The 13,604-nt window shown below is 36.0% G+C and overlaps 1 protein-coding gene across 3 annotated transcripts in view; it reads left to right on the plus strand.

Annotated features, from left to right (window-relative positions):
• Brd8 (Bromodomain containing 8) overlaps positions 1-13,604 on the plus strand; it is an 82,245-nt gene that overhangs the window by 29,062 nt on the left and 39,579 nt on the right. For all 3 annotated transcript variants that reach the window (XM_083126695.1, XM_083126696.1, XM_083126697.1), the window contains exons 4-9: positions 103-235; positions 2,569-2,669; positions 4,845-4,972; positions 6,252-6,365; positions 8,190-8,271; positions 9,876-9,995. In XM_083126695.1, coding sequence (XP_082982821.1) covers positions 103-235; positions 2,569-2,669; positions 4,845-4,972; positions 6,252-6,365; positions 8,190-8,271; positions 9,876-9,995 — 678 coding nt within the window. The remainder of the gene's footprint in view (positions 1-102; positions 236-2,568; positions 2,670-4,844; positions 4,973-6,251; positions 6,366-8,189; positions 8,272-9,875; positions 9,996-13,604) is intronic.

Here is a 13,604-nt window from a genome sequence, read left to right on the forward strand (position 1 = left end):
TAAATTGTGCAACATTTTTACTGAGTCTGTCAGTGCTGGGTTGAATTGTTAGGCAGATTGTCAGGAAATGTAATAGGTATAATTTATGTTCCTTCATTACAGAACGAGTTGAGGAACTGAAGAAACTTATCCAGCAAGAAAAGAGAACATATTTAAAATTAAAGGACGAGATTTGTGTGGTTAGATCTGGTCAAGTAGATGATAAACTCAATGATATTTGCCAGCAGATTGAAGAGTGAGTTGTTTTTCATTTTTTTACCATGTGTCTGTGTCATCCTCTGGTGGTAGGTTTTTGAAACTTACTATACCATAAATTTTGTTGGTTACCAGGGTACATACTTCAAGTAGTGGAATTTCACATAGTTCATTGACCAAGGGATTACAGTAAAATCCATGAATAAGTAGTATTTTCTTTTATATTTATACATTAAAATTAACAATACTTGTAAAACCTTGTATATTGTCTAATTTTCCTTTTTTAAGAACATAATTGTAATAAAACATTAAAATGCTGACCAAGGAAAACTTTTATAGGATAAAAAATATACATAAAAACATAACATTTCCACCCTCTAACAGGGTCTTCTTCAGACGAATATTCACAATAAATTATTTATTATAATTATAATTAATATAATATAATATAATAATACTTATAATTTATTATTTATTGTGAATATTCGTCTGAGGAAGACCCTGTTAGAGGGTGGAAATGTTTGTTTTTATGAATATTTTTTATATAAAAGGCCTTGGTCAGCATTTTAATGTTTTATTAACATGAAAACAAGGCTTAACAGTGTTAACATAATTCTGTATTTGTATTTGCCAAAATTGTGTAAAGTGCAATTTTTGTATGGAAGCAATCAATCTGTGTGAAAAGTAAGGTTACAAAAGTATTGTACAAAAAAGGTTTTAAGATTACCAATTTGGTTGATGGCATATTTGTAAATTGGTTGGATGGATGCTGGGCACCTTTCATTTCATGAGTTGTGTAATATGTTTGCATGTTCTTGAACTAAGAAATCCATGAAACTACTAATTTTGACTGTGTTTTGAAAGTTTTTTTTTTATGAAATTGCATACTGGATTAAAAGCCTGAAAGGTAAAAATCTGAGGAAGGAAACCGACCCCCACTCTTCTCTATCTGTAAGCCGAATAAGGTGGTCATAAAAACACCCATGCCCAGACCAGCTCAGTCGGTAATGCGTCTGACTATCATGCTAAAGGTCCCAGGTTTGATCCCCGGCCGGTTCAAATCCGAACTTTTCTAACGTTGGAAGCGGCCCAGGTGCCCACCCAGCGTCGGAATGACATGGATACCTGGGGGAAACCCTTGGGGGTAAAGGTGGTCAGGGGCGTGATGCTGATCACATCACCCCCACTCACGACCGGATCAAGAAAGTGTGGGGCATTACCCCCTCACCCCCTATACGCCTTCATGACGTGGTGCTAAGCACAGGGGAGCACTTTACTTTTTTTTTTTTTTTTGGCCCAGACCAGCACTCAAACCCGGGAAATTCAGTGGCAATATTGAAAGCAGTGAAATTCTGAAAAAAAATCTTCTACAGTTTGTTATTTATATTACTCATCTTGTCACGCTATGACTTGTCATTTCAGTTCACATTTCTGAATAAACCTCATAGGCAGAGCAAAAATGTTCATGATAATGGTAACTTTGAAATTTTTCTTCTTTTTTATATAGAATGGACAATTTTGCCTTTTTGTCACAAGTTAAAAACTCAAAATTTTCTGTCTCCAAACAGCAAAAGTGCAAATATCTGATTTGGCACTATTTTTAAATGTTCGAAAATCATACCTCAAGGTGGTGGTCAAAATTAATAATGACAAGGTGCAAAAGTCACTATATTTTTTACTTTGGCACGTAACTGAACCTATATTTCTAAAATAAACGAGGTGAAGTAATAAAGCAGCATCAACACATTTATTGAAATAAATGTATTGAGGAAACTTTTTTTGTAAATAAAGCTACCAACATCATTAATGACAAAGATAATGCCGTACAAAGATATTGACTACAAAAAATACATCATTATTTCTCTTGTAGTCTACGGTTATTACAAGCACAAAAACACAGTTTTTTTCGTTGTGACGTTTCAAGAGAACACACGCTCCACATAAAATACATCTTTGACCTCAAGGTAAACAACATCGATGTGGCATCAGAAACCGAAGATTCTGAAAAAGAATAAGAAAAGACCATCTGATGGTTGAAACCTTGTATCATTCCATGGTAGTGCAAGAAAAGACTGGTCTTTCCACCAATGTGATCATGAGGTTAAGATGGTATACTTTTTAAACCACTTTTAACCACCAATTTTCCAGGGATTGAAGTTGATCCGAAATTTTGGAATATCAACAAAACAAATTACATGTTTCATCTTGTCTTGGTTGTTTTTAATATGTGAACATGTGGTGGCGTGAAGTATCACCTTTTATGAATCTGTCAGGTTTCCATTTTTTCTGTGTAATTATGATCCTTATGGCCATGATAGAACATTTGCATGCTATTAAATCTTTGCTAATATCTTCACATCTTCGTGATTTCAGAGAAAAGAAGCAGAAGGAGAGAGAGCATGAAGCTCATATTCAATGGTTGAAAGAGAGGGAGGAGAAGAAACAAGAGATTCAAAGGCTGATCAAAACACCAGGTACACATAATTCTCAAAGCGTATGCTTACAGGGTGGATGATAAATCTCTTAATTTTAGATAAGTGGAGCATTTTGTTTAGGTTAGGCATGTTTAAGGCAAGTATGATTAAATGTTGCTACTTAATGTGAATTTAGGGTTGTAAAGCCAGGTTTGGTCAGTTTGTTTAAGTAAAAATATAGTTAATTTGATGCAGAATTGGGCAAGTTACTAAGAAAAACTAACAAGTTACAAGGCACTTTACCTTACTTTCTAAAATAGCATGTTGTCATTAAATTCATAGCACAAACATGGTTCAGTTCCCTTCTTACTTAATTATATCACAACCCTGTGCAGTAAACAATTACTTCATTTGCCTGTCACCATTCACAAAAGTCTGCCATGTAACATTCAACAAACTTTATAACTAGGGCTCGGAAGTCGATGACCTAAAAAATCTCAAAAAAATACCTGTGGAATGACCTTAAAATTATTTAAAAAAGATCTAAAAATTTCAAAAAATGACTTCAAAATAATTTCCACCCTTAAAATGAAAGCTTTATTTGTCATAAATTACAAGAGACAAGTTTAGCATTTTCTTGAAAACCTAGGAAAAAAAAAGATGATGTGTCATCAACTTCCTAGCCCTATTTATAACAGTCGAGGTGTAACAAGACACACGACCATTTTTGCCCATAGTTATGTTTCGTGATTTCAGGCTGGTTCGCTAGATGCTACTTGTAAGTATGTTGAATATTCTTTAGTTATCAGTTAGTCATTTTCTTTAAAATTACACTGTTTGGCAAAATTAAACTTTTTGTCGCTCCCATGAACCAAAATAGGTGATTGTTATAGATTTCGAGCTCCTGAGTTCGAATCCGCAACCCGTTTTTCTCCAGGACGTACCAGTTTTGAGGGAGTGGGTGGGGGCAGGTTTCAATGACCATGCAAAGGTGCTATTCTCCCCCCATATAAATTTGCACGCTATCATCAGAATTTCAATATAAAACAAGCAGATGCAACTACATAAAGAGTAAAAGTTCAACACTTACATGTCAATTGGTGTTCCTGCTCCTCTTGTAATTTGTACAGTGTGTCTCGTGTGTCGCATTCCAACAGAAGTCTGCCAACATATTCAGACTCCATTTCCCACTGTAGCGCCTCTCCATGGTAGCTATTTGTTGGTGAAACCTTTCACCGTGTCCATCGGAGACCTCTCCCAAGCTGTACTGTTGAGGGAAGAAGTCCAAGTGACAATGCAGGAAATGTAACTTGAGGAACATATTACATCCCATGGTACGAAATGAAGTAATTAACCTGCCCACAATGTCTTTGTAATTAGGTGACTTATGATTCCCAAGAAAATTACTGCACACGTCTCAAAAGGCCTCCCAAGCCTCACGTTCCATATCACTCAGCTTAGAAGGAAATGTAGGATCCTTCAAAACGTCTCTGATTTGAGGCCCTGTAAAAACCCCTTCTTTCACCTTGGCTTCGCTAAGTCTTGGGAACAGTTTTCTGAGATGAGTAAATGCTTCACCATCCCGCTTCAGGGCCTTGACAAATACCTTCATTAGACCTAATTTTATATGGAGAGGTGGTAAGAATACTTTCTCAGGATCCACAAGAGGTTCATTAGCCATGTTCATCTCTCCTGGGACCAGTTGGTTCCTTGGTGGCCATTTTGTGATGGTGTGCTGCTCTTTGGCTCGACTGTCCCAATGACACAAGAAGCAGCAGTGTTTGTGTAACCTCCTTGTAAACCGGTGGAGATGGCAATAACCTTAAGGTCAGCACATACACACCACTTAAACTGTTCGTAATTTAATTTCTGTAGTAGGTCCAGCCAGAGTCAGGAAACTGTGAAGGATGATGATGATCTTTATAAAGCATCTGAGAGCAGTAATCTGTTAGCAATACATTGGACTTAGCTTGCATACATTGTTCCAGCTAGAGGGATTAAAGAAGCTGAAATTCAATTATGCTGCCCAATTTTAGCATAGGATTAATGAACAACTTTGCATTGTGCATAATTCCCAGAACAATCACACTACATGATAAATTACCTGCTGTTATCATTGATTAAGTTTGAACTATACTTTATGTACTGGTACATTAGTTATGGTGTCTTGAAGACATAATAAATATTACATTGTTCATGTACATACATGATTATAATTTACCTTGTATTTTGCAGTACTTTCCTTGAGTGCTAGGAAGAAGGTGAACCGAAATGCAAATAGACGTAACAGCAGTCAGTCAGAACCAAGCAGTGAAGCAGAAAGTGCAGTAGACAGTCCACTGAGTGAGCCTCTAAATGTAGATGTAAGTTGAATCTTCATTTTCGTTATGATTATATGCCACTTGCCAAATATTTGTGAGACATGGGAGAAGAAAAGAAAGATCAAGTAAGGCTTTATGCAGCCACTCAAAGGATGTTAATACTTCAGTGTGACCTTTGCATAGCTAACAAAAACAAGGTTTGTGATTGTGAAAGGAAGATAAAAAAAAGTGTTTTAAGGGGCAGAGGGACAATTTCCTCTCAGTTTTTCTTGCTGGGGCATTGCCGATCACTGTTGCCAACTTCGTGCTTTTGGAGCCAGATCTGGCTCTTTCGTGCACTCGTTTGGCTGTGAACTGTGGCACCTGCCCTCTGTCCCACCATGATGCCACCACTGGCTCCGGCCCATAAAGACCAACTTTTGCCAAGAGTGCACATTTTGCACGTGACGTGATATTCATATACACTGCATCACCCACCCCCTCGTACCTCCCCAGCTATTTTTTTTATATTGCGCCGTGCATAAGGTAAAGATGACAATATTGTTATCTGGGAATCCTTTATTTTCGATTTCATATGAGCATCATAGGATTATTGAGATGGGTGATGCTGCCAAATGGAGGCGGTGAAAACTAAGAATAAATTGCCATCACTTTAAAGCTGACGGTAATAGCAGCACCCCCACCCCTCTGACTCCTAAAATTACCCTAGGAGGCACTTTATGCAGCCTTTATTAATATAGCTCATTGGAAGTCATCTTTAGCTCTATTAATGGTGAAATTTAGCTCTTTTACTCACCTCAGGTTTGGCAACACTGCCAGGATGGCCGTAGGAGGCAAAGAGAAATGCATTAGGTTATGGGACCATTATTTTATTCGTTCTCTCGGGAATATCAAACATCCAATGACATAGAAAAGTATGCAGACGGAAAATAACACATTGAACTATGTCATAGTAGAAGGAAAAGTCGAAACTCCCATTTGATTAGCCGTAACTTGAAGTTGAATTTGATTTCCCATAAGGAACACATGGGATTCTGTAAATACTTATTAATCATAGTTTTCAAACATCGTGTCTAGCTTACTATTCAACTTGAAAAACCGTTTCGACTTGCAACATGGAGAGAAATTCGTACTCTCTTGCATACAAATCCCTTTTTTAAATAGCAGTGCCCAATCCAACGATATTGAAATAAATGCACAACTGGTGCGTAATTGTCCCTCTTCGCCTTAAGTGTAATAATTAAAAGCATACTTATTGTAGCTGATTTGTTCTACCAAACATTTGTGCTTAGTATGATAAGCTCTTAATTTTTGCTTACAGATCGTAGGGGATGAATCAATGGAAGGGCAAGTAGAGCCTAAGCCAGCACCAACACCGACGTCACCTCTCCTTACAAGTTTACTTCAGTCACCATCTCAGAATGCCTCGTCACAGGTATGTCAGTTGCCATTTGAAGTCATCCACAGTCTACACACACTACAGTACACATACACATCAAATGCCACTAATTATTTTCTTCTTCAAGCAAGGTGAACCAGTCTGGCAGAAATAAGTTGTGAAAAGAGCCAATGCTCCATAAGAGCATGTGTAAATTGCGATGGAAATCCTTATCCACAATGCACAAAACAGTCTAATTGCGCTGAACAACTGTGTATCAAAGTTTATGTTGGAGGTTTTGGAATACACAAAAATACTCTTTTCTACTTCAATCATAATATTGGACAGAAGTGTGTGAAGCACAACTTGCAGCCATGTCAGCAGATCATGCAAGTTCTTGTTTGTCTTCTAATGACTTATAAAATAAATTGTTTAGCATGACATAGTGCTCAATTTGTTTGTAAAAAAAGGGGGGGTCCATTTCCAGTTTGAGCTGCTCTAAATAAATTTTTAATGCTTGTTGGTGCACATATACGTATCACACATGTAAATTGTCACAACATTCAATAGTACATTGTGCCTATGTATGTCACTGTAATGTATCTGTTCCCATAGTTTCGGATATACAGTAGAACCTCAGTTTTACGTGGTTTTGGGGACCAGTGTGGGAATTTAAAGCCAAGGAACGTAAGATCGGGGTTTCACTGTAAACTGTGTGGTCATAGCAGCATAAAGATCATTCATGATTGCTGCTACTGGATCAAGATTCAACATACACAGTGGAATCATGATTTATATTTTTTTATTGGACTGTGGCTAAAAAACTTACAAGGTGTAAGAATTCATAACATTTTGCTCCCTTTGAACTGCTGAAGTAAAATATATATATCAGTTAAATGTAAAATTCGGATTGATTTTTTATTTCATCTTGCTTGTGATCCTATTTAGCTTAATCATGATGATGAGATGAAAGAGGTAAAACTTGGACTTCAAAGTAAAAATTTTGCAGATGAGGTCATCATACATGAAATGCTCGGCTACCAGTGTAACTAGGATTTACATACATACACCTGTATATTATTCATGTATGGGCATAGTGTGCTCAATTGGAATTGCGGTACTTTTCAAGGTTCACTGTGCCACGATTGAATTCAAATTTATTTGTGTGTCAACACTAGAGGCTCATCGTAATTTTATAGTGCAAATGATGTCACATTTATTCTGCTATGGCCTATTTTGTGATTTCTTGAACATTTTCATACAGAATTTCTACATAATCTCCTTATGTTATAATAGTATTTTTTAAATTTATAAAGTAAACTGAAAGGGGTGGATTGAAAACATGCAAAAATTTGATCCATTCTTTGATTTATTGGGAATATTATTATTTTCGCCATTTTAACAAGATGAGTGTTTCCAAAATGTGCAGTTCTGTCCTTATTTTTTGTGAAAAAATGAGCTTCTTATTCTGATAATTTCACATTATACATATTTTTAGGGATGGGGCACATTAATCAGTTCTGCATCGATGTCAACCTATATAGGCGTATCAGAGCATTGGTTTATTGGTAAAATTACCCATAATTTTGCCAATCTTATATATCTGTAAATAGCTGGTAGCATACTCAAGAATTCTTCCATTTTGTTATTATTTTTGTGAATGTAAACTCACAATACATATGTTGTAGTTCTGTAAAGTAAATGTTTAATTTTTTTCTCGTAGTAAAACTCGTAGCAGTCATGTGCATAAATTATTCAGGGATTTCAGTGAATGTTTGCAATTTTATTGGAGTATTGCTAAATTTTACATCAGTATTTTATCGGTGTTAGTTAAAAATTATATCAGTCTATTCCTAATATGTATTTCTCATTCCATTCTAGGCATCTTCTATATTACATTCAGCGATTACATCTCAACGGGGTTCATCACCGACAATAACAAGCCTTCTTAACTCATCACCAGGTAATGCCAGTACATTTTGTCTCTATTTCTCTCTTCCTCCCTCCTTCCCCCTCTCTCTTTCTTTCTTTTATATTTGTTCTTGGGAATCTTTCAGACCAAAGTAACAAGTGACACGTGTCACTTGGAAATGAACCTTTAGAAATGGATGCAACCTTTCATACCAAATTGACATGCAAGCTGTACATACCATTTATTGCTTGTGTGTCGCTTGGACTGGAACTTTTTCTCAATAGCATTCATCATGTCAACTTGGTCTGTTAGTAGTGCATGAGCAATGATTGCTTTACAGACTGGAGGAGAATATGTTTATTCCTGTGTATTCAGTTTTTGCTGGTGTCGCTTGCAACTTCAATCTGAAATCTTCCTCAATGTATCTTCATTTTTCATGCCTGAAGTAGTACACACAGCAGAAATTAAAATATACTTGATTATATTTGATAAACACTATATTGGAGAATTTGAATGAAATATACCTACATATCAGAAGCATATTTAGCATGTTTAGAAAAAAATAATTCCAGGGAATTCCGTTAATTATACATGAATGATTGGCTCCAATTATTGAATTCTGTGTGAATTTTTCTCCGTAGACGTTAAAAATTTGAACTTCTTAAAATCCAAATCCCGTGAAATTTATACATGCTTAATAATGCCCTGGCAAGTTGTTCACAGTTTAGCTTTTATTTTTCTCAAGGAAGGAAAAGAAAGCTGCTTGGAAAATAAAACAGAATTCTCTCAATTCGTTTACTTTGTTAGTGCCCTTTACAGAATAATCTATCTGACAGATGGAAAATTATTGCAGGATAAGAAATCTTGAAGCTGATTAGTTAAATTTGAGTTTGAAATTCTTATAGAAGTAACAATTTTTCGTAGATTAATATATCCCATTACATTTGTGACTTGTGTTTGTTGTATTTCAAGTCCCAGTATGTGAAATGGCAAATGTAAATTCCACACTTTAAATTAAATATTTTAAATATATATACCGTTTGATTGAATTGAATTTGGATTCTTTAGAATCGCACAGACCTTTTATATTGTTAATCCATTTGTGTGTAGGTGGTGAGAGGTGATGATACATAAGGTTGAAATAGAGAAAACATCTTCTTGTGCCCTTGAATTTTTGGAGTGTTCGCCTTGAAAACCTGGAATTATACTTGAATTTTATCATGATCATAGAATGGCCACTCTGAATGCATATACAAATAGAAAAATATTATTATTCACCTTGCCATGTTGAATGGTTGTATTCCGGAATTACATTAAAGTCTGCTTGGATATTAAAACACTAGTACTTACATGTGGAGGCAGTGGAGTAAATAAAATAATAATAATAATAATAATGAAGAACACAGGATCAGTAGGATGTTAAAAGAGGCTTGTACTGGAATATAACCATTTGTCATGTGGTACATATAGTGCCACTTTTGCCCCCGCACTATGCTAAACCTTATCTACAAAGGAAAGTAAACTGTCCATGCCCCCCCCCCCTCCAGTTAGCACCTTTGTCATCCAGTGCAACTTCACATTTTACATCTGAGTTGATGATACAATGTTTATTTTAAGTTATTAAATACTTCTTTTCCTTCATATTCTATTTACAGGAATTCCGGTATCTACCACTGTTTCGTCAGTTTCTCCTGGCTTGAAAAATCTTGTTTCAACAGCCATCAGCAGTGCTTCGGAGGAACATCAGAAACCACACACCACTTCACCTTCTTCAGGTACTCAGATTGCTGTCCTATTCTTTATATTTCTTATAACATATTGTGCATCCATGGTTGAAAAATATAAAAGGTATTATAGTGTATGCTATTCAGTTGGCATAATTTAGTGGCATGACAAGGTGGGAAAAGCAGTTATTCACAGATTCCAGTGAACATGTTTTAATTAACCAGGATACTGCTGTAAAATATTCTGTGTATTATAAATATCCTTAGATGTTTTCCTCAAGTACAGGAACAGTTTACGAGAAGGAAAAAAATATGAGATTTGTTTTGTTTACAAGAAAACAGCCTCAACCTCCCTCCCCCCTTTCCCCAACATTTGTTAGGGTTTTCCTTCCATAGGTTGTCTACCAGACAAGAATGTCAAGAAATCAACAGGTAGTCAGGAAAATCAAGAATTTTTACTATTTTTTACAGTATAGTGAATTTACATTGTTATATACTTGTACTGGGATTTGATAAAATTGAATAGTTGGAAATGTAAAATTATATTGAATTTTTCTTGTATCTACGCATTGCTTGCATTGTAGAATTATTTATCTTGTAGTTTACTGTTATTACAAGCATAAGAACAAAGTTTTTCATTGTGACGTTTCAGGAGAACACACGCTCCCTTCATCAGACTTTTTTTTTTAAAAAAACTGTGTTCTTATGCTTGTAATAACCGTAAACTACAAGATAAATAATATATTGAGTTGTGGTTAAGATTTTTTCGCTTTATTTCTTAAGAATTACATTCTTATATGCGTGAAGTTTTGTAAATATATTAAAGTAATGTGGTTATTTCCCATCCAGGTTGAAGTCTGAAGCATTAATTTTTACGTGCATTAATAATTAAAGCATCTCAATATCATGTTAAAGTACAGCTTCAGTTTTCATCTTAACCAGCCTTTTGGTAGAGGTTTCTCATTGAATAAAAATATCTGTTTTCTTAATTTCCAACTATACCTAAGTAAGGAACAATTTAATACACGTTAAGGAAAGGGGAAAATGGTCTAGAAAAAAGAAAGAATGGTCATGAAAAAGTCAAGAATTTTAGATTTGTTATTTTGGTAGAGACCCTGTTACAGGATAATTTTTCAACACACTACTGCATTAAAACTGTCAAACTTGTATCAATATGACTTCCGTGATCAAAATTAAAAATAAGAAATTGAATATCGGAATCTTTTCTTTCTTTTTCAATCAGAATTTACCGGTTCCAGGATGCCATTTTTGGCTGATAATCATACATCATAGATTGTATTCACATCATTCATCACACTCCTAAAAAATCTACAATGTGCATGTACTTTGAGAGGGTGGCAAACTATTTATTTTTATTAGAAGTGGAATAATATTGCAAGGTGTTAGGTAGAGGGTGGCGCACGAAATGATACCCCATTTGTTTTTAGTGTAAAAACTTTAGTAAGCAACATTTTTCAAACAAACATACATTGCAGTGAACATAGCAATGTGGAAAAATGTTTCAATGCAAAACATGCTCAATATGACCACCATTGCACTGCACAACTGTAGTCAAACGAACAGTTAGGTTATTGATCACCCTCCGACACATGTCTTCTGTAATTTCAGTGAAAGCTTGCGTAATTAATGTTCTCAAATCCATGAGATTTTCTGGATGTTTTGGAAAAATCCTTTCCTTCAGGAATCCCCACAGGAAATAGTCACAGGGATTAAGGTCTGAACTATTGGGAGGCCAATACTGACCACCATTAAAGTGTTCTGGAAACCTGTTTGAAATGACGTGGAAGTTGAAGATCTCGTGCAAGAAATCCAAGACCACATTGGCAGTATGCAGTCTTGCACCATCCTGCATAAACCATTGTGTGTTAAATGGCAAATCCTTCGCAAGAAGCTGAGGAATAAATTGATTACGAAGCATGTCCAGGTAATGCTCACTGTTGACATTTTCATCGAAAAAGAATGGTCCAACGAGTCCATGCGTTGAAATAGCGGCCCACACTGCAATCCTGGGAGAATGGCTTTCCTTTTGATGGAGCACTTGCGGATTGTCGGTAGCCCAAAATTGCATATTTTGTCTATTCACCACTCCGTCCAAGTGAAAGTGAGCCTCATCCGAAAACCACGTATTGTTGATAACATCCATATGTCCCTCAGCCCATTCTCTGCACAACTGTTATTTTATATTGGTACAGGTGAAGATCACTTTTGAGAATTCTTTGCAGAGAGCATCTCGATATACCCAGTTGGGTAGCTGCTTTTCTACAGGACTTACTGGGGCTTCTTTGCATAGTGACCCGTACACTTTCGATGTTTTCCGGCGTACGGACACTATTCACTCGTGGCCGTTTCGGTTCCAGTAATGTCCCTTGAACCCGCAATTGTTCATGGAGTTTGTGAATTGTTCTCTTGCTTGGAGCCCAACGTGTGTTGAATTGGGCGCGGAAACGTCTCTGTGCACCAACAATCCTTTTGGTTTCCGCGAACAACAACACTATTGCTGCACGATGTTCTGGCATGAGCCTTTCTTTGTCACCATGCCGCTACATTAGACTGCTAGCGCCATGGTGAAGATTCAGTGAACAACAGCCTCTGGCAGTAAATCTCCATGGATTAAGGTTTCCTAGGAAAAAAATATTTTAAAATTAATACATAAATATTAATTTCATTCAAAAAGTAAATGGGGTATCATTTCGTGTGCCACCCTGTATGTTCTGCTGCTGTTTTCCTCATTGTGTCATACTGAAGTTCTACCTGCGTTCAGTTTCAGGTAGGTGCTGACTTGAATCAGATTTCGAAATCTTTGATTTAGGCAACTTGAATCAATTTATTGAGCTTTATGCTTCTCTCGTAAGTTTCTCACATATTACTGTAGAAGTTTTGATACTGTATAATCACCTGGGAAAATTTGAAGGACTGGTCATATTTCCTGCCTTTAGCAATAGTGCACAAATGTAAATGTGCTATATTTTTTAGTTAATGTTGTGGAACGTGGTTGTCAAAAAAGTTTCTGCATTGTTGTGTGTACTGTGTGAATGATGTGATATAATATGAGCATTTTATTGCAAGCACCCTGTATCTCTTGTTGCACAATTGTATATAATGTCACATGTTTTACTCTTACCTTTCCTGACACAAGCAGCACAATGCAACAACTTCCAACATTTACATAGCTTCTCATAAAATGATCAAAGAAGAAATAAAGCTCTGTACATATGCTGGTGAGTGTACATTCATTACAATTGCACAATGGTTTGCATCTTACTTTCGACTGTCGGACTAGCCCTTATTAGCTTATCTGAACATGGTGTGTTTTAAAACTTTGCCAAACTTTTGACAGAATGAAAAGTTGCTTGACAGGCCTTGGTCCTCAAAGGAATGTTGCAACACAGAGTTATGAAATCCACTTTTGACAGCCAGATTTTGCACAGTACTTTTTTTTCTTCTTAATTTCATTTTTTGGACATTCAAACTTCATATCTTTCTTACGTTGGAGCCTACCCAGTCTCTAGAAATATAGATATCTCTGATATTAGCCAATACTCCTACATCAGAATTAGCTTTGCCCTAATAAAGAAATAAAAATGTTATGATGGGACATATTTATCTGTTGCTCCTGACAGATAATATGCAAGTTAGTTT

Source organism: Lepisma saccharinum, chromosome 8, assembly GCF_977018435.1.
Source record: "Lepisma saccharinum chromosome 8, izLepSacc3.1, whole genome shotgun sequence".
NCBI lineage: Eukaryota > Metazoa > Arthropoda > Insecta > Zygentoma > Lepismatidae > Lepisma > Lepisma saccharinum.